Raw genomic sequence first — 19,258 nt, 5'->3', positions numbered from 1 at the left:
AATAAAAGTACAGGTCATCTTTACTGATATGTTTAGCCAATGAAAGCTGGAGTCACAAATGCATTAGTGTTCAAGATGCCAAAAGATTGCTTGTTTTTTGCTACAACAGGTAAACACTGCTGTTCCTCAGGAACCTCATTCCCTGGCTGTCTCCAGCTAAAGGAGGTGATAGTCAAGACTCCCAACAACAGACATACTGGATGTCATTGTTGTGATTTTATTGGTATTATATTTTTCTTTTAACTGTAACCTGCTTGGAGAACAATGGTTGAAAAGCAGGCCGTTCAGTTGTGAAATGAATAAAACCGCAAATAACAGAATGTCAAACAGCAGGGCTGTGGAAAGTCTTCTCCTACCATAGGAGTATCCCCTGTATACAGCCCTATAGTTTTGTGTATTTATATTGTATTTTATATTATGCTTTTATGTTGTTTGTTTTATATTTTGAATGATTTTTGATGGTTTTAATTTTTGTAAACCGCTCAGAGAGCTTCGGCTATTGGGTGGTGTAAAAACGCAATAAATAAATAAATCTAAAGCCATAAACAGTTTAGGACCTAGGAAACCCTTTTCCCATTTGTTCCTGCATGATTGCTAAGGTAGTCTTTGGAAGCTCTTTTCTGGGTGCTGCTGCCCAAAAGGTGCAATGGGGGACTACCAGGGAGAGAACATTCTGTATAGTGCCCCACCATCCGTCTTTGGAACATCCTTCCCAGAGAGATCTACCTGATGTCTTCACCGTATACATTTAGACACCTGGTTAAGACCTTCCTTTTTAGCAGGGATATAACCTTGAATCTGTTGCGTTAGTTTTACTGCTGGCTGCTCAATGTTTGTAATCTTTTTAATATTGTATGATTTTGATACTTGTATTGTTGTACTATTACTTTTATTTATTTACTTTTGGATATTTTGTTGTTTCATTTTATTATTGTAAATGGCCAAGGGCATTTGCCAGTTGCTGGGGAACACAGGTGGGAGGGTGCTGTGCACCGTGTCCTGCTTGTGGGTCCCTGGTTGAACAGAGTTCTGGACTACATGGACCCATGGTCTGATCCAGCATGGCACTACTTGTGTACTTATGAGTGATATACAAATCTAATAAAAAGTAATAGAAGACCTGATACCAGCATTTTCTCTGTGGTCAGGATTCTTATGTTACAAATGTGGGTACTGAAGACTACAGTTTCGGTCCTAAACATACTTTCAGCACAATCCTGTGTGATTGCAGTCTTGATCCCAATAGTTCTTGATCCCAATGAGTCTCAATTTTAGCAGGTTTAGGGTTGGGTTGTCAACATTTCATAAATTGCTTCAACAAGCCTGTTTCCATAACTCTCACTTCACCTTAATTCTAATCAATGAAATGTTAGAACAGAATTAATTTATTTATATAATGATTACTGAAATCAGTTCTATTATACCAACAATGCAATTCTATATATGACTACTCAGAAGTAAGCTCCACTGAGTTCAATATGACTTACTCCCAAGTAACAGTATACAGGATTGCAGCTTAAGGCAATGAGAGAAATGGAAGCATAATTTTCAAGCCATAAACCAACAGCCCAACATAGACCCCTGTGCAAAAGAACACAGCTTTGCTCAGCTATAACATGCTCAAGTTTATTTTCACAGAAAACAAAAGGAAACAAGTGTTTTGAAATTTCCAAGTTCTTTGTCCACATTATCCCATAAATACTGACATTAAAACAAAACAGTTTCTGCAACAAATGAAGTGCAACGAAGAATACTCTACATATTTGGAATGTAACATTTGGAGAAAAGTTGCCCAAAGCTTTCCATACAATATTCTCAGTCAAAAAAAAGAGAAACATTTTGCCACAAACAACAACGTAGGGCCAACCCTGCAACTGGATACAACCATCCTTCCCGTGCTGAGGGATGAAGGAAGAGTCCTGCAAGACCCAAAAAGAGAAAACTAGGCCAACAGTAAAACATCTTTGAAAGCCACACACAGTTCTCTCAAGTCCAAGGGTTGACAGGATACACTAGACCTGGAATGGCAGGAAATAAGTCCCCAGGGTATGGAAAAGGAAATTGCTTTGCAGCACTTTTGAGTATTTACAGAGGAAAGGTGTAGGGATGAATCTTAAAGGAAAGAGCAAGCTGGGGACTAGGAGAAGTTAGGAGAGATGCATGCCACCTCTCTCCATCAACTCCGACCAGAGCAAATCCGGCCTAGGAAGAAGTCGCTGCTCAAGCTGCTCAGACACCCTGGCCAGAGGGACTGATCATCTCTTGCAGGACTAAATGGAGCAGGTGGTTCTGCTCAGGAGTGAGAAGCGGCCAGAGCTCCTTCTGCAGCACTTTGAGCGACTCGGGGTCTTTCTCTTGGCAAGCCATGACGGTGGACTGCAGGAGCAGGAACAGCTCGGAGGGCACGTAGCCCGGTGAGGCATCCAGGGCCTCCCAGGAGTACTTCTCGAGGGTCTGGGCATGTTCGGGCAGCAGTTTTGAGGGCGGCGGCTGGAGCAGGAGTAAGAGGAGGACGCGGGTCACCTCGCACTGGAGCAGTTCGTCGAGGAAGGCGGCTGGCGGCGGGCTGATAGCACTGGAGGAGGCGGCAGCGGCGGCGGCCCCAGCGGAGGCTGCGGAGCCGCTGCCGGTGCCGGTGTGGGCCTGGGCCAGGAGCTGGGCTTGCGTGAGCACGGTCAGGGCGCCGTCGTGGTCGCGGCCGAGCAGCAGGCAGGAGGCCACGTCGCGCAGGCAGCGCAGCGCTTCCAGGGGCAGGTGGCCCACGGCCAGGAGGTCGGCGGCGCGCAGGAAGGCCGGCACGGCTTGGGCCGGGTCGCCGGCGGAGCGCAGCTCGTGGGCCAGCTCCAGCCACAGCCCGGCCGCCAACGCCGGCTGGCCCAGCTCGAAGTGCAGGCGGGCGGCGAAGGCCACGCAGCTCTGGGCGGCGGGCAGGTGCTCGGACAGGCCCAGCCCGGGGCCTTGGCGCTGGCGGACCTCCCGCTCCTGCTGCAGCCACAGGCGCGCCGCCTCGCCCAGCGCCGCCGCCTCGCCGGCCGGGTGGCCCAGGCTCTGGGAGCAGCGCGCCACCGCCAGCTGGCACCAGGCCGCGTACGGCAGGCTCTCCTGCGCGCGCAGCTCCCGGGCCAGCGCCCCGAACTGCTCGGCCGCCTCAGACACGTTGGGTTTGCGCAGGAAGCGCCGGCGGAGCTTGGCCGACACCAGCCGGTAGCGGGTGAGGAAGTCGCTCCCCGACCCGCCGTCGAAGGCCGCGGACGGGCCGCCCCCGACGCCCGGGACGGACAACATCGCTCGCTCCTCGCTCCCTGACGACAGCCGCAGCTTCTAGGCCTTACAGGAAATGACGACAACGCGTTGCTTGGGAACGAGCCGGTGCCCGGATGTAGGAAGGGGGAGGCGGGGGAAGGAGAAGGGCGGGTTACTATAGCGACGTTGGGGCTAGGATGCGCCCATCCAGTAGAGCAGCCTTTCTCAACCTGAGGCGCTCCAGATGTGTTGGACTACAACTCCCAGAATGCCCCAGCCAGGCTGGGGCATTCTGGGAGATGCAGTCCAACACATCTGGAGCGCCCCAGGTTGAGAAAGGCTGCAGTAGAGGCTGGTGGCTCCGATTTCGGCGGGGCTGTGAATCCATTCTGGGTTGTTGTTGTTGTTGTTGTTGTTATTATTATTATTATTTTGATTTGTATCCCGCCTTTTGCCCAATGCTGGGCCTCAAGGCGGCCTTACAAAGTTTAAAATATACATGGGAGTGGGAAACAAAACCATAAACATTTAAAATACACAACAAAATTATAAGACAATAACATAGATGGAGGGCCAGATTATTCTCCAAGGGTCTGCTGGAACAAAAAAGTTTTAGCCTGCTTCCGAAAGCCCATCAAGGAGGGAGCCAGAAAGAAATGGATCCAGCACGCTCGCATAGCTCCTTTGGAGTTCCCGATGGTTCTGGATTCACAACCCCACCGAAATCGGAGCCACCAGCTTCTACTGCTCCCACCTCTACGACGGTTTTCTTCCCCCCCAACTGGCGCTTAGCAGATGGGTTGGACCACGCTGGCTGGGGGTGATGGGAGTTGTAGTCCAACCCATTGGTTGGAGGCGGCTGACCTGTTTGGTGAGAGTGGGGTGTTATCCTTCGTAAAGCCAGGAAAAACTTGATATATTTATTATTATTTATTTATTTATTTAGAATATTTATATACCGCTCCCCATTGGAAAATTTCGGAGCGGTGTACAAGATAAAATGAAAATTAAAAACAGAATAAAACAGTTAAAACAAAATTTAAAAGAATCAAAAACAGAAATCCAAGGCTGCATATTAGAGAAAGGCTTCTTGGAATAAAGATGTTTTCAGGAGGCTCTGAAAGGAGTACGAGGTTGGCGCCTGCCTGACCTCCAGAGGCAGGGAATTCCACAGGAGGGGGGCCACCACGCTGAAGGCTCTGCCCCTGGTGGATTCCAATCGGAAGATGGATCTATGTGGAACCACCAGGAGCAGGCCCTCGGATGACCTCAGTGACCGGGCAGGTTGGTAAGGGATAAATATGCCAATTCTTCTAGAGGAGGGCCAGAAGAGCTGTGTGCCCACTGTTGGGTTGTAAAAAGAGAGGTGCGTGGGCTTTGCACAATGCAGATTCATCATTGCTTGCCAGCATTATTTTTGGTAGTTAGGGTTGTCTTACCTATCCCACGCACACCAAATCTGAGCAACCCAATTTTTGCTGGTTATGCTGCAATACAACTGACTTAGGGCATTCACTTCCTCTGTGCAAGTCTTCCCAAGCAGGTGACAACCAACCAGAGACATCAATGGCAGCTTGAACAGATGCCAATGTGTTTGGCTTTCTTTCCCCCCCGCTCCGCTTCCACTCAAAAGTAAAGAGACTGATACAAGAACTGAAACTGTGGGCCTCCTTTCTTGAAGCAGAGGTGTGCGGAAGTCTGCAAATACAGCCTGCCCTTTTGCAGCTGCAGAGATCAGAGGATAGGGTTGTATGCAATGTTAGTTTAACTCAAAACCCATTCATTTTGATGGGTCTACTCTGAGTAGGATTGAATACAACCTCATGCCCTTCAGCATTTTACAGATGAAAACACAGACATGAGTAATGCCCTTATTTTTATATCAAAGATAATTTCCAAACCTCTTCCATATCACCACTTCATACATTGCTAAAGATTCTGCGCCCATCTTCCTCAACCTCCTCTGCACCCATCTTTCCCAACCAAGTGCCCTCCAGATGTGTTGGGCTGGATGGGAATGATGACATTTGCAGTTCAATACATCTGGGGAGATGTTCTACCCCATTTCCTGACTATCTCCTGGAACTCAAGAATTGGTTTCTCATCATTTTGACCAAATTTCCTGGCCTCAGGTTGCCACAGGCATTTGAATTTATAAGCCGACCTAGTTCTGAAATACCACAAGCAATTCACAGACAGAAGTGGAGGAGGGAGGAGTGACAGATAGGGTGGCATTGGGGGATGCAATCAAAGGTTCAATCCGAGCGAATGAATAAAGATCAGAAGTCTAAGGATCAAAAGCATAACCCATGTGCAAAATCAGTGGGGGTGGACATTAGTTGTCAGTGTGGACCAAGTCTGCAGTTGAAAACATAACTGGACCAGGACTGCAATGCATACAGCTGCATGCTATGGGTGTTCACTCAGAAGTCAATCACATTGTGTTCAATGGGATTTACATTCAGTAGGCAAGCATGCATAGGATTGCAGCCCAAGTGAAATGAGAATGTCATTATCTTGTTGTTCTGATGAGTAACTTATAGGTAACCTTTGCCTTGTCAGTCATGCAACCTAAGCGAAGAGACCACGTACACAGTTGGGGTCAAGAGATAAGTATGTTATCTGGAGAGTTCCGGCTTGCTCAGTCAACAGACAATACTCAATGGGTTTCTGCTAAGGGCAGCGGCTCCAATGTTGGTCTATGGGCTTCTTGTGGAAATTTACCCAAGTATGCCACTGTATAATCTAATATGTAACTTGTTTTGCGGACTGTATAAAATCTCCGAGTAGTCGAACACTCGGTACTGCTTCTGTAATTGAAACAGACAGTCTTTCCGCTTGTGTGAAATAACGCTGACGCTTCCTGACCTTACCTCGTGTCTATCTATCATTGGAATCGCGGCTAGACACGGACTCCCTGAGCCCATTAGGGGGGCTCTTACCACACAAGTTGATGAATTGGTAGATGGATTGACTGAAAACTTTCTTATCAAGTGCGTTGTTTAATGGTCACTGCAAAAAAAGAGGCATCATCAATTGGTCTTAAATAAAGCAAGCAGGATCTGCAACAAAATGTTGCAGTGTGAAGTGCTCCTGTTCAGGATACTCCATTCCATTCTTCTTCCCTCCTGTTTTTGGGCTGGCAATCAGCATTCTGTCACCACCAGGAGCAGTTCTGGGTCCTTAAAAGATCTGGGTCACAGGCCCATAAGCACAAATTTGCTTATGTTAATTTGCATATGCAAATTTATGGGCAAAATCAGATATAATGACTAGAATTGAAATGTTATAGAAGGCAAGCTAATTAACCTCTTGCTTCCTTTCAGGGCAGAACTGTCAAACATACAAATAAACTGATGAGGCAGCAGATTTGAATATTTTAAAAATATTTGTATTTCAGGTACTTGTAAGGGGGGAATCCTATGTGTAAAAGAAAGGGGAAATCTCAAATAACAAAGGGAACCAGCAAAAAAAAAAAGACTCAGTGGGGAGTGCTCTTCCTCATATCCCCCCCACCCCTCTAAAAGTTAAGCATTCTGCTGGTACACTCAGTCTGCTTTGGGCAAGTTTCCCCCACCCCCATTTCTTTAAATTAAGGGGTTTTCCCAAGCCGGATGCTACCTTGCTCTTGCGTGTGAATGATGCCCTTTTGACAACATGACAGCTCTGAACATCAGACGTAGAAGGAGCAATGCCTGCAGAAATACGCTCAAAGCTAGACACGATTGTCTGAACACAACACCTCTCACCCCAACTCCAAGTGCCCAACGCGCCGCCACCACCCTCCTCAAGTCGCTTCTGCTTTCTGTAAGCTGAAAGGAAGCTCTTTCACATCTGTTCTGAGTCCGCAGCAGTCTCTCTCTCTCCCACACACAGCTAAAAGTGGGTTGATATTATGTGGGAGATTTTCGTACCAAACCACATCCATCCCTTTTGCTGACAGAGCAGGGTCTTGACATTAAAGGTAAGCAGACAAGGATGCTTTCAAACAATTCAGATGCAGGCTTTAAGAAGGAGTGGGAAATTCAAGCAGAGACGCCAATCCCCGGTGAGTAGGATGTCTGAGAGCAGGTGAAGAAGCTAACTTGGGGAACATGGGCAGGAGGGTGCTGTTGCACCTGTGTCCTGCTTGTGGGTCCCTGGCTGACAGCTGGTTGGCCACTGTGTAAACAGATGCTGGACTAGATGGACCCTCAGTCTGATCCAGCATGGCTTGTCTTATGTTCTTAAGTGGGACCTGTCGGATGGTGAAATCAGTATTTCTTGGGTTATGTTCGGAAAGGCTTCCAGGCTTCCTTCCTTCCTTCCTTCCTTTCTTTTATAGGTGGACAGTTTTAACTAATCTAATAGTCTTCCCTAATCTCCAGATTAGTTCAGCTTCACATCTCAGCATCCTCAAAAGGCCTGGCCATTGTACATGCTGTCTAGGGACGATAGTTGTTGAAGTCCTACACATCTGGAAAGCACCAGGTTGGGGGAGGCTAAGCTGAGATTGAGCTTTCAATCGCTAGCTTGCTGACTCAGGAACCATACATTGTTGGAGAGCAAAGTGGATACTGAGAGCTCTGATAATTGCAAGAGACTGGGTGGGGTGGGGTGGGGATGCTGGGAGTGGTAGGACTCCCCCCCCCCCCGTCTAAACATGCATAGGACTGTGCCCTTAGACTCCAAGCCTGGAAGGAAAAGCACCCGCAATCATTCAATAGACTGAAGATGTTACTACTCTGCTACATTTGAATGTACCTCGTACAGCTGTCCATTCCATAGGGATGATTATTCAGATGTATGTATATTAATGTATATATTTGAAACAGAAGTGTTCAGCACTCTGTGAACAAAATGCTGGACTAGGTGGACCCATGATCTGATCCAGCAAGGCTCTGATGTGTTCTTTCTTATCTTTTTTGTGGTTCTGTTGTTGTTGTTTTGTTGTGTTGGAAAATGAACAGTGGTGAGCACAAGAAACAAGTGGACAAATCAGGCGTAGCTGGGTGCAGGGCATAAACTGTGAACCACAAGGAAATATTTATAGCTAAATATACTGAGAACCATCAATATTCAGAGGAGATTCTTCAGAGGAGAATATATAATTGCTCTCATGACACAGCATTTTCTTGCTTGTGAAATCAAACTATTTTATTTAAATATGTAAGCAATATACCAAAAATTATCATATATCATTTTGTGAACTGCCCAGAGAGCTCCGGCTATTGGGCGGTATAGAAATGTAATAAATAAATAAATAAATAAATAAATAAATAAAATATTACATGGGCCAATTTAAAGCCAATTCTTGATCTGCCTATCAATCTTTCTTCCAGCCTCTGCCTCCCCCGCGCTGTGACTAAGCTGGGAGTAAGTCCAGTTGAACTCAGTAAGGCTTACTTCTGAGTGGACATCTAAAGGAAAGTGTGATTAATTGGAGAATTAAAGAGGCTGAGTCAAGTGCACAGGCATTCACTTTGTAATGCTACTTTGACGCCGGTGTTTTACTGTAGTATGGAACGAATAAGAAATTATTTATCCTTCCTTCCCAAATGAATGACATTTCTTTTGTTTATTAAATTGTAAATCATAAACTTCCCTCAAGGTGTAAAAAAAAAGGAGGTTTTATAATAGGCAAATTTAGAATCATTAAATACAGCCTGATTTATTTTTGTGAACCACCCAGAGCGCTTCAGCTGTGGGATGGTATATAAATGTAATAAATAAAATAAAAATAAATAAACATTATTTAAATCAGTTGACGGCTCTTAACAATTTTCTGTATAGAACGGCCTTGGGTGTTGTATTCTTCAACGTGCAAGTTCTATCCATGAAAGCCATTTAATAGAACTAAGCTAAGGATGGTTGCAGCAGTGGCTTGCATGGAATAAACAAGCCCATGTGAACAAGCAGGCTAACTCAGGGCTAACTTGTTATTTCCAGCTTGTTTAGTGATGGGCATCTAAGTCATTTGTGGAATCAGCTAATCATCCACCACTTGGTTTTCTCACAGAGCTATGGGTACCCCTTCTCCTTCTGGTGAGCTCCATGGGAATGTATCCAATGGATCAGCTTGTGAAATCCAGAATGGCTTCCTGGATGAGACCCTACCAGTGATGTACTCCTTCATCTCCATCATTGGTTTCTTCAGTAATGCGCTGGCCCTCTGGGTATTCTGTTTTGGTACCCAGAAGATGAACTCCATCACTGTGTACATGAAGAGCCTTGCTATCTCAGACCTCCTGCTGGCCTTTTGCCTGTTCTTCCGGGCGGCTTATCAAAACCAGAGCGGCCCCCATATCCTCTGCAAACTGGTGGGCATCGTCTTCTACCTCACCATGTACGTCAGCATCTTCCTCCTCAGTCTGATCAGCCTGGATCGCTACCTGAAGATCATCAGACCCCTGCAACAGTTCCGGATCCATTCCGTGCCGCACAGCACCGCTGCGTCGTGTGGCGTGTGGCTCTTCTGTACCAGCACCATGCTGCCCTTCTTTTTCGATAACGGCAAGGGGGATTCCTGCAGCCACAAATGCTTCCATTTCAAGAAGAGAAGCACCCTGGGGGCTGCACTCAACATGACTGCGGTGGCCACATTCTTTGGCTTACTGGGATTTTTCCTCTACTCCTACGGCAAAATCTCCCTTAAACTCCGCATGGTCTCCTTAAGGAAAACTCAGCAGAGGAGTAAGAGGATGAACAGCAGAGCTATTATGAAGACCTTTGTGGTCCTGGTCATCTTCCTCATATGCTTCGCCCCCTACCACGTGGTCCGGGTGCCCTACATTCTGGCTCAGGTGGGGGTCATCTCTGATCTGTGGAACATACAGGCCCTCCACATGGCTAATGAGCTCGTCCTTTGCATCTCTGCCCTCAACTGCTGCTTTGACCCTGTGATTTTCTTCTTCTTGTCCAGCAGTTTCAAAAGAACCCTTCTGGCAGCCACCCATGGAAAGCTGAAAGGCGCACTCCAGAAAAACCAGGGAGACCTTAGGAAATCCATCACAGACTCTAGGATCCAGGGGAGCTGAAGCTTGGGATGGTCTTCCGGGTGTCAGACAGGCTATGAAAGACAGGCCGTGAAGAAGACAGGCAGGGAGTAATCACAGTTGAGCTTTTAAGGCGGGAGTCCTCCAGGCTGGAAAACACTGGGCAAAATAGAGAGAGGGGGATATCCAGTTCTTCTCTTCCACTGGAAGATACATTCAGAGTTGCAACAGACTGTCCACACGCCAGCAGCTATAGTGTTTTTTGTCTACATGACTGCCCACATGGTCTCTCCAGACTGCCCACACTCCAGCAACTATAACGTTTTTTGTTTTTGTCTATATCCTGCTTTGTACTTTCTAACTCTCGGGCTTTCACCTAGCATCCAACAGAATCCCTGCAGCTCCTGAATTTTAACTCTTAATATATATTTTTAAAATGCTTTTCAACTGGGAGGCCGGCATGCCTCAAAGCAAAGGTTTCATATTTTGGAGCTCAGTCAGGTCCCATCTCTGCCTTGTATTTGGGCTATTGGGCAAGTTACTTTTCTTTTGGCCTCACCTGTTTGCCTTCCGGGAAATGAATGTTTTGTGACTGGCTGTGCCCACTGTGACGTGTATATATTTTTAAGAAGTCTGCAGCAGCTGTTAGATAGGGTGACCATATGACCGGATTTGCCCAGATTTGCCCGGGTTTTTGGTGACAAATCCGGGAGAGGAGGGGAAATCCGGATTTTTCCAATCTTCCCCAGCCAAAGAGCAGCTCTAATGGGAATTAACAAAAATGCTTATAACTCTGTCATTTTTAAAGAGAAACACATGAAACTTGGCATGTTGGTAGCTCTTAGGAAGGGCTTTAGTCATACCAAATTTGAAACAGTTCCGTTCATCCATTGATTTTTTAAGGAATTTTTTAATAATTGAGGTTTTAAAATTATTATTTTTTAAATTGCCATTTTTAAAGATAAAGAGATGAAACTTTGCACCATGATAGGTTTTAGGTAGAGCTTTAGCCATACCAAATTTGAAACAGATCTGTTCATCCATTGATTTTATAGGAATTTTTTAATAATTGAGGTTTTAAAATTACTATTTTTAAAATCGTCATTTTTAAAGATAAAGAGATGAAACTTTGCACCATGATAGGTTCTAGGTAGAGCTTTAGCCATACCAAATTTGAAACAGATTTGTTCATCCATTGATTTTTTTAGGAATTTTTTAATAATTGAGGTTTTAAAATTATTTTGTAGAACAGATTTGTCTTAAATGTGTGCTGTAAAATCAGACATGTGACCAAGGCTATGTTTGGGTGGGCACGCCCCCTTGGTGCTAGACATGCCCCCTTTGGGGCCGACCATGTTGTCCTCCTTTTTGGTTTCCAAAATATGGTCACCCTATGTTAGATTAGTTTTGCTTTCATTTCTGTAGGCCTGGACAGGGCCTCTTCTCTATTCTCTTTGTTTAGGCTTTGGAGCCAAGAGTTGATCTCCTCTTATGTATATATGTCAATAAAGAATATTGTGGTGAGAGCTTCTGAGTCTAAGGTGAATTACCTAGAGAGCAAGGCCAAGGGGTGGACTGCAAGTTGAGCTGGTAAGCTCACCCCACATTAACCATGCCCATTACACTTACCCATATTGTGAATGGGAAAGCCTACCCTATGGCAGCCATTTTGTGAGAGCTCTCCCAACACACCTTCAAAATTCCAAAACTGCCTACTGACCCCAAAAGCTCCAACATCCCTGGTCTAACTCAGGGATGTAACATAGCTGTGTGGGAGAGAGAGTTACAATACACCTAGGCATACCATTTTAGCAGAATTTTTTTTTTAAAGCCCAAAAAACAGATCCGGTGTTGGACAACTCCAGAGTGCTTTGGCAATGGGGTCACAGTTGACTTAAATGTTTTCTGTGCTGTTTTGGAAACATAAATAGTAGACTTGAAGCAAGTCTGATGGGAGATCCAGGACAAATAAAAGGAAGTACTTCTTCACACAGCACATAGTTAAATTATGGAACACACTACCACAAGATGTGGTGATGGCCATCAATTTGGATAGCTTTAAAAGGGGGTTGGATAAATTCCAGGAGGTAAAGGCTGTCAGTGGCTACCAGCCCTGATGGTTGTGTGTTATCTCCAGTATTTGAGGCAGTAAGCCTATGTGCACCAGTTGCTGGGGAACATGGGTGGGAGGGTGCTGTTACACTATGTCCTGCTTTGTTGGTCCCTGGACAACAGTTGGTTGGCCACTGAGTGAACAGAGGCTGGACTAGATGGAGCCTTGGTCTGAACCAGCAGGGCTCTTCTTATGTTCTTAGAAATAAAGGGGGAAATGACATCATAGATACGAGAAAACAGCCCAGTATTTCTTTGTTAAATGTGGTTGAGCAGAGACTAGTGTGGTTTCCAAATGTAGCCTTCCCCTTCTCTTTAGTTCAGGTTTCTGTTTTGACTCCCTTATTTTTTTTAATGTGCTATTGGGGTTCATTAAGTGCCTCTGGACAAGGCTTTCCCCCCCCTGAAATTGGCCTGCCTCAAACACAGAATGGGTGTGTGCGCTTCCAAACGCTGCTGACTTCCACATGTAACTCTGCAAGGTCGTTACTATGCATCGTCTGTCTTTTTTTGTCCCCGCAAAAAATCCGCTGAGGGGAAGAAGGTATAGCTGCGCGATGTCTTTTGTAGCGCTAAGAGCCGTTCATCTGGACGCACCAGAAAATGAGGCAATTCTCTCAGCTGCTGACTTAGGGTGGCAGGCATGTAGGATTTCTGCATGCAACAGAATGCGTCTCCTTTCAATCAGCCATCCCCAACCTGGCAGCCTCTGGCTGTTTCGGACTGCCTCTCTCATCAGCCCCTATCTAGCATAGCCCAAAGTGATCAGTTACGCATCACTCCCCCCCTCCCCACAATGGTCATAGTTGGGGGAAAGGAGGTGGTGCTAGGGAAGGAGCATGGTTAAGGGAAGGAGCATGGCCATCTGGGAAAATCTGGAGGGTCAGATTTGACCCTGGCCTTGAGGTTCAACACCCCTGCCTGTCAGGATCAGTTTCGCCTGGTGTGGATCCCAAATCAGACTTGGAACCTGAAGAAGACAGGAAGTGGGGAAGAAAAGTCTCCAAGACATCCCAAGAGTCAAGGAGGAATCTTCCCAGGAACTTATCAAACAGGAGGCCTAGGTTCAGAGATCATCCTCCCCACCCCTGGGAGCTCAGTCTTTGTCGGAGGGGGAGGGAGCATCAGAATTGTCAGATCTCAGAGTCCGCTGCAGGATCAAGCAGGCAGAGTTGAGAGGAGGCAGGAGGCGGTCTGCTAGACTAGCCACATGGCAGAGGTTACAGCTTGAAGTAACCTCTGATAAAAGCTCGCCGGGCACAGTGTGAAACTGTTCATTTAGTTGATAGGCAACTGACCTGCTTTGTTAGGCAAATTAAGCTTAGAGGATAGCTCCTAGCACTCATACACCCTTCAGGTGTGAAAAGATTTCTGTTTACTGAATAAAGCTTTGTGGATTGCATGACAGACCTCTTTATTGTCTCACATCTGGGTGGGAGGGCTTGGAATCACAACATTGCCTTAATGGAACTTCCCTGGCCACAGGCAGCTTCTCTCCAATTGCCAAGTGCTGGAGAGAAGCAAAAGAGGAGGGCAATTTGTTGCTTTCACGGACCTCTTGGGAGCATCTCAGAAGCATCTGGTTGTGGCCGGAAAAAAATATTGGACTAAAAATCAGTGGTTTCCAACCTTGGGTCCCCATGTGTTATTGCCCTACGACTCTCCTCCCTGGCTAGCAGCCATGCTGAATGGTGTTGATGGTGTTGGTCAAAACATTTGGAGACACCAGATAGAGGAAGACTGACTAGACGGGACCTTGGTGTGATCCAGCAAGTCGATTGTTAGTTTCCGCACACATCTTGCACCCAGATGACAAAAAGCTTGGGCCAAGGAAAGCCAAATTCCACCCCTACGCAAAGCGAATTTACACAGTTGGAAGATGGGCCAAAAGCTATGCATGGTAGGGCTGTGCACAGACCCCCCCGAACTGCTTTGTGGCCCGATCCGCAACTTTCGGATCGGGCTGATCCGACCCTCTCCCGCGCCGCGGAGAAAGATCCGGAGGGGCGGATCAACATTTTGCCCCCCCTTCCTACTTACTTGTTTCCGTGGCAGACAACGGAGGAAGATGTGGGGAGGGGGGGGAAAATGGGAGCCAAATATGGGAGCCCCCTCCCCCCTTACCTGGCTCCACCGCCATCGCAGCACAGACTGCGGCGGAGCCAGGTAAGCCCTCCTCCCCTCCACTTACCTGCCTCTGTCGCAGGCTTCAACTGAGGGCCAGGCCTCAAGCCGTTAGAGCAGGTCACGGCCTGCTCTGCTGGCTTGAGGCCTGGCCCTCAGTTGAAGCTGTCGCCGGACCGCGACAGAGGCAGCTAAGCCCCCCTCCCCCCTTACCTGGCTCTGTCACCGTTGCCACACAGACTGTGTCGCCGGCGCCAGGTGAGCCCCCTCCCCCCGTTACCTGCTTTCGGAGCTCCAGATGGAGGCGAACCGCTTCGTCTCAATCTGCAGCTCCTCCAACCCGATCTGGATCCACCGTTTGCGGAGGCGGATCGGGTCACTCCGCTCCGGATTCGCGATCGGAAGCGAAGCGGAGCACAGCCTTAAGATGCCTCCCTTATTCCCTGCACTTCTCCCTTGGATGGAGACAGCATCGCAATAAGTGCTGGCAAATGAGAAGAGAGAGAAAGAGCTGGAACTGAGGAAGTTCAGGCTGTGTTTTGCAGAAAACCACACACACAGAGAAAGGGAGCTGCAACCCAGACGCTCAGAAAAGAAATGCCACTGATCTTTTTATTACCAGCAAAGAAAAAGAGTTGCAGAAAAAAGAAGTCCATTAGAAAACTATCAGAATGTGTTACAGTAAAGTCGAGCTGTAGAAGAATAGATTTTCAGAGGAGGAGGGGTGAGCCAAGGAGGCGACTTCTGGTGATGTTAATCTCCTTTTTTCAAAATGTGCGTGTTTAGGCCAGTGTCTGGTCAGTGGCAAAACCACCAGCCCAGATCCGCAGCTTGCAAAGGCTTTACGGGCTATAAACGATGCTCGCACCTGCATCTCTTCCTTCGCCTGTTTCAAAATGTTTTCAACGCTCGACTCCAAAATACATCCTGGTGCAGAGTGCACATACATGCACATCATGTGCATAGAGCTATTTTTGGGACTTTGCATGAGCCAAAACTCTTGGAAAGCTGCCCGCATCTCAAGTTCTACTAAGAAGGCTTCACTGTTAACAATCGTGAGCGATGCAAAGGGTGCCGCACAGCCAGTGTGGGAGGGGAGAAAGGCATTTAGGTCCAATTCAGGGGCAAAGAAATGAGGCTCCCAGCTGTTACTGGAGGGGCGATTTTCTCACAAGTAGCGACAGAAGATGGCTTCCTGTGACCCCCACAAGTAGCCCTCAACCTCCCTACTCAGCCTTGCCCAAGGGGTGCGACGGCAGCAGGCGCTTCCTTGGGCTGACTGGACACATGCAGAGATACTCCAGGCGAAGGGCTTACATTCGCTCATCCGGCTTCCTCTAGGAATCCCCCACTGCCAGCCAAAATGCTCTTCCCAAAGGGCAAGGCTAGGGAGTTTGCCCAGGGAAGTTTCTTCACTTGTGCACCCAAGACATTCGCTTCGATGCCAGCAGAAATATCCTGCTTCCTTTTCTGCCGAGAGCTCGGCACGGAGGCAGTCGCGGAGAAAAGCATTAAATGCCGTCAGCCAAAACACGACGAGGTTTTTTGCTGAATCAGCGAAGAGATCTCCAACTCAAGGAGCGCAGAATCCAGTCCGTCTGTCCTTCCAGCTTTCCAGTTCAATTGCCCTCCAAATCCTAACAACTGCAGCCCCTTGTCTTGCAGTAAAGCAAATAGGAGTTAATTCCTTGGATGGAGACAGGCGGCCAGTACAAGGCAAGGAAACGGCATGGAACGCGGCTCAGCTGCTGTGCCTTCCCCAAAAGCAGAACGGGCAGCAAGGGGTCACTTGGGTGGGCTAGAGTACACCATCGTGGCAGAAGCTGTAGAATGGAAGAAACTGGAAAGGAGAGATGGTGAAGGACAGGGATGCAGGAGAAATTCATTTCAAGTTCGGTTTTGATCAGGATTTAGCCCGTTTTCACCTTCCGGACCCAGCTTGAACTCGGATGCAATCTGTGGTCTAAGTCTGTACATTTCTGAGCTCGCAGTGTGGTTCATGGACCAGAAAACACCTTTGACGGCATGCACACGTTTGGAAAAATGCCCATGAAACAAATCTGTACATTTTTGGGGGGGGGTAGGTAGGAAGACGCACAGAAACACACTTTAATGAATGGGAGAAGAACGTTTGCATTTCAAAGATGCACACCGTGGGGAAAAAACGTGCACGGAAATGCACACAGATGTTTCCGTGAAAAGAGAAAAAAACAATGCTCACAATAGGATCCAGACTCGGGTCAGAATGAGCTTTGAGATGGAATTCGGCAAACTCTGGCGAATTTTGCTGATTCACAAATCCCTGGCGTTTCTTCCTGCAAAGTCAGCTTTTGCAGAACTGGAAAGGAAGGATGTTCCCTCTCCAACTTCCCTCTCTAGATCTGGGACCAACTTCCCTCTCTAGATCTGGGACCAACTTCCCTCTCTAGATCTGCTGCTCTCGTCCTCTTCTTCTAAAGCTTCCTGGAGCAGCTTTCTCCATCGTATGGTGAGTTCAGGCCAGTATCAGGCCATGGGGAAGGAGAGAGGGGGAGAAAAATAACCCTTGAAACACTGGGCACTTGTGTATTTTGGGAGGTGTTTGGTTATAAGGAAAAGAGCCCCGTAGATTGGCTTTGCTGTAGTTTGACATTCTTTGAGACCAGAGACCCTTCCCCCATTTCCCCAAAAAATCCATGTGGCTGCGGTCAGTTAACTTCAAAAAAGTCTGCATACTTCAAAAATTAACTTCAAAAATGCCTGCAAAACCGAGGCTGGTTTTGTTACCACTTGAACACATCAAAAGGCACGGGATCTGGCGGCTGGAGGATTTGCGGCAGGCACGTACGCGGCTCCGAGACCCATCCTGCTCGAGCTGAGCCAATTGGTTGTGCTTTTCAAGCCGAGAGGAGCCAAACAGTCAGGGATCACGGAATGGGGAGAGCGAGGGGAAGGCAACGGGCAGCGAACAATCAAGTAACGCTGTGGGGACCTCTCCTCCTCTTGCGGGTGGAGGCCAGGTCTCTGAGGTATACAAAACGCTCTTCTCTTCCTGGACCAGCAGCCCGCTGGCCAGCAGAAGGACAAGCCGCCTTAGGCTTGCAGCCCGAGGAAGCGGGCTGTGTTTAGGACATCGTCTCTCGTCAGGTAGCAGCCACAGAGCTGACGGTAACCCGTAAAAGATTCCCGGCCGTGCAGCACTCGCCAGTTGTCCACAAACAGGGCCTGCGGACAGAATATGAGAGAGAGAGAGAGAGAGAGAGAGAATGAGCGGTGTTCCATATAACCTCTACTTGAATAGTTTTGTGATGCCATTGCTGCCTGGTCGGCGATCCTAGCAGGGGCAGAGATGAGAGACAGTGTGGTGTAATGGTTAGAATGCTGGACTGGGGAGATCCAGGTTCTGTAGTTCGCACTCGGCCCTGAAGCTCTCAGGGTGGCTTTGAGCCACTCATTGATTCTCACTCTAACCTGCCTCACAGGGCTGTTGTGAGGATAACACGAAGAAGAAGAGGGCCACGTCAAGAAAAAGGCAGGGTATGAATGTAATAAGAAATGAAAAATAATAATAACACTGACTCCACCACACCACTGTTCTTTTGCTTAGCCCTTTGCCAAACTTTCCTATGGTGTGTGTGTGTATGTGTGTGTGTGTGTGCTCTTTCTTTTACCATTTTCCCTTGTTCTGTGTCCTTTGCAGCCTCTCTGGCTGCTTGAGCTTCCTGGAAAGCAAGGTAGAAGACTTAGCCAGGATGTCTTCCCAGGGCCGGCCCAAGAGATTTCGCTGCCCAAGAGGCAAAGGACAAAATGGCACCCCGCTTCCATTCCAGGTACAGAAACCAATTGGACTGGCACTTGAACCTTACCTCAACTCTGGCACAGAGTCCTCTATCACCCTCGAGGGAAGTAGGGTAGTTTAGGGGATGACGGGCAGGCTGTGAGGCACACACAGCTTTGTCCTCCTAAGAGAGTGGAATGGCAGGAGGCCTGCCACTGCTGCCTCCAAGAATCTGCCGCCTGAGGCAGTTGCCTCACTCTGCTTAATGACAGGGACGGCCCTGTGACCTCCCTTGGGGCTTTTCAGTGCTGCTGCCTGCCATGAGCCTGAAGAGAGGCATTTTTGGGCCTGCTTTGTAGTTATTAAAATCCTTTTGACAACAACGATGACAACAACAACTCTTTGTTCAGCTTCAGGCCTTCAGCGGCAAAAGCCCCAAAGGAGGAAGTCCTGACTAAGTCTTCTAAAAGGCTTTCCAAGAAGTATAAGCAGCCAGAGAGGCTGCAAGGATGGAACGTGGGAGGAAAGTCCGGATGCTACAATTAAAGTACTTTTTATTCTTGGCCCAGCGCGTTTTGAATTATAAATCCTTCTTCGGGGGCACTACACATAAGAAACAAAAAAGAGGATGGAATAATACATAGCAATATGCTAAGCCATCGAAGCTGAAAACAACGTATTAAAAACAGATCTCAAAACATAGCTAATGCAATTTAAAAGTAAGCATTCAAGACCCGTTTTTATGTAACAGCAAACGGCCAAAGCCACGTGGCCGACACGGTCAGCGCGACTTTACCTTGCCCGGTTTCAGCTTGACCCAGAGCTCATTCTCCGGCCTCCTCAGCTCGGTGGTGAGCGTGCGGTGTGCGGTGTACCAGCGGTGCACAGTTTCATAGGGCACCGTGTTAATGACGGCTCTGTCGTAGTTGTTGTACCTGAGAAAAAGTGGAAGGATCATAGGGTCTTCTTAGAGTCGGAAGGGACTTTGGATGTCATATAGCCAGTGTGGTGTAGTGGCTAAAATGTTGCACTGGGAGTCGGGAGATCC

The 19,258-nt window shown here is 47.6% G+C and overlaps 3 protein-coding genes across 7 annotated transcripts in view; 1 reads left to right on the top strand and 2 right to left on the bottom strand.

The window, feature by feature from the left end:
• Positions 1-1,600: 1,600 nt before the first annotated feature.
• On the bottom strand, positions 1,601-3,319 carry LOC134409085 (40-kDa huntingtin-associated protein-like). The gene has a single exon (XM_063141655.1). It carries the CDS (start codon positions 3,283-3,285, stop codon positions 2,230-2,232), a length of 1,056 nt encoding a protein of 351 aa, XP_062997725.1. The 5' UTR covers positions 3,286-3,319; the 3' UTR covers positions 1,601-2,229.
• A 5,926-nt stretch (positions 3,320-9,245) lies between these two features.
• LOC134409350 (probable G-protein coupled receptor 34) lies at positions 9,246-10,322 on the top strand. Its single transcript, XM_063142063.1, has one exon. The coding sequence runs from the start codon at positions 9,246-9,248 to the stop codon at positions 10,257-10,259; it is 1,014 nt and encodes a 337-aa protein (XP_062998133.1). The 3' UTR covers positions 10,260-10,322.
• Positions 10,323-15,025: 4,703 nt separating this feature from the next.
• TMLHE (trimethyllysine hydroxylase, epsilon) overlaps positions 15,026-19,258 on the bottom strand; it is a 32,733-nt gene continuing 28,500 nt past the window's right edge. For all 5 annotated transcript variants that reach the window (XM_063141886.1, XM_063141888.1, XM_063141887.1 and 2 more), the window contains exons 7-8: positions 19,007-19,145; positions 15,026-17,657 (exon numbers count right to left, since the gene is read on the bottom strand). In XM_063141886.1, the coding sequence (XP_062997956.1) occupies positions 17,526-17,657; positions 19,007-19,145 (271 nt within the window). In that variant the 3' untranslated portion in view covers positions 15,026-17,525. The remainder of the gene's footprint in view (positions 17,658-19,006; positions 19,146-19,258) is intronic.

The sequence above is a fragment of the Elgaria multicarinata genome, chromosome 15 (assembly GCF_023053635.1).
Source record: "Elgaria multicarinata webbii isolate HBS135686 ecotype San Diego chromosome 15, rElgMul1.1.pri, whole genome shotgun sequence".
In the NCBI taxonomy this organism is placed as follows: domain Eukaryota; kingdom Metazoa; phylum Chordata; class Lepidosauria; order Squamata; family Anguidae; genus Elgaria; species Elgaria multicarinata.
This window is presented reverse-complemented; position numbering and strand designations above follow the sequence as displayed.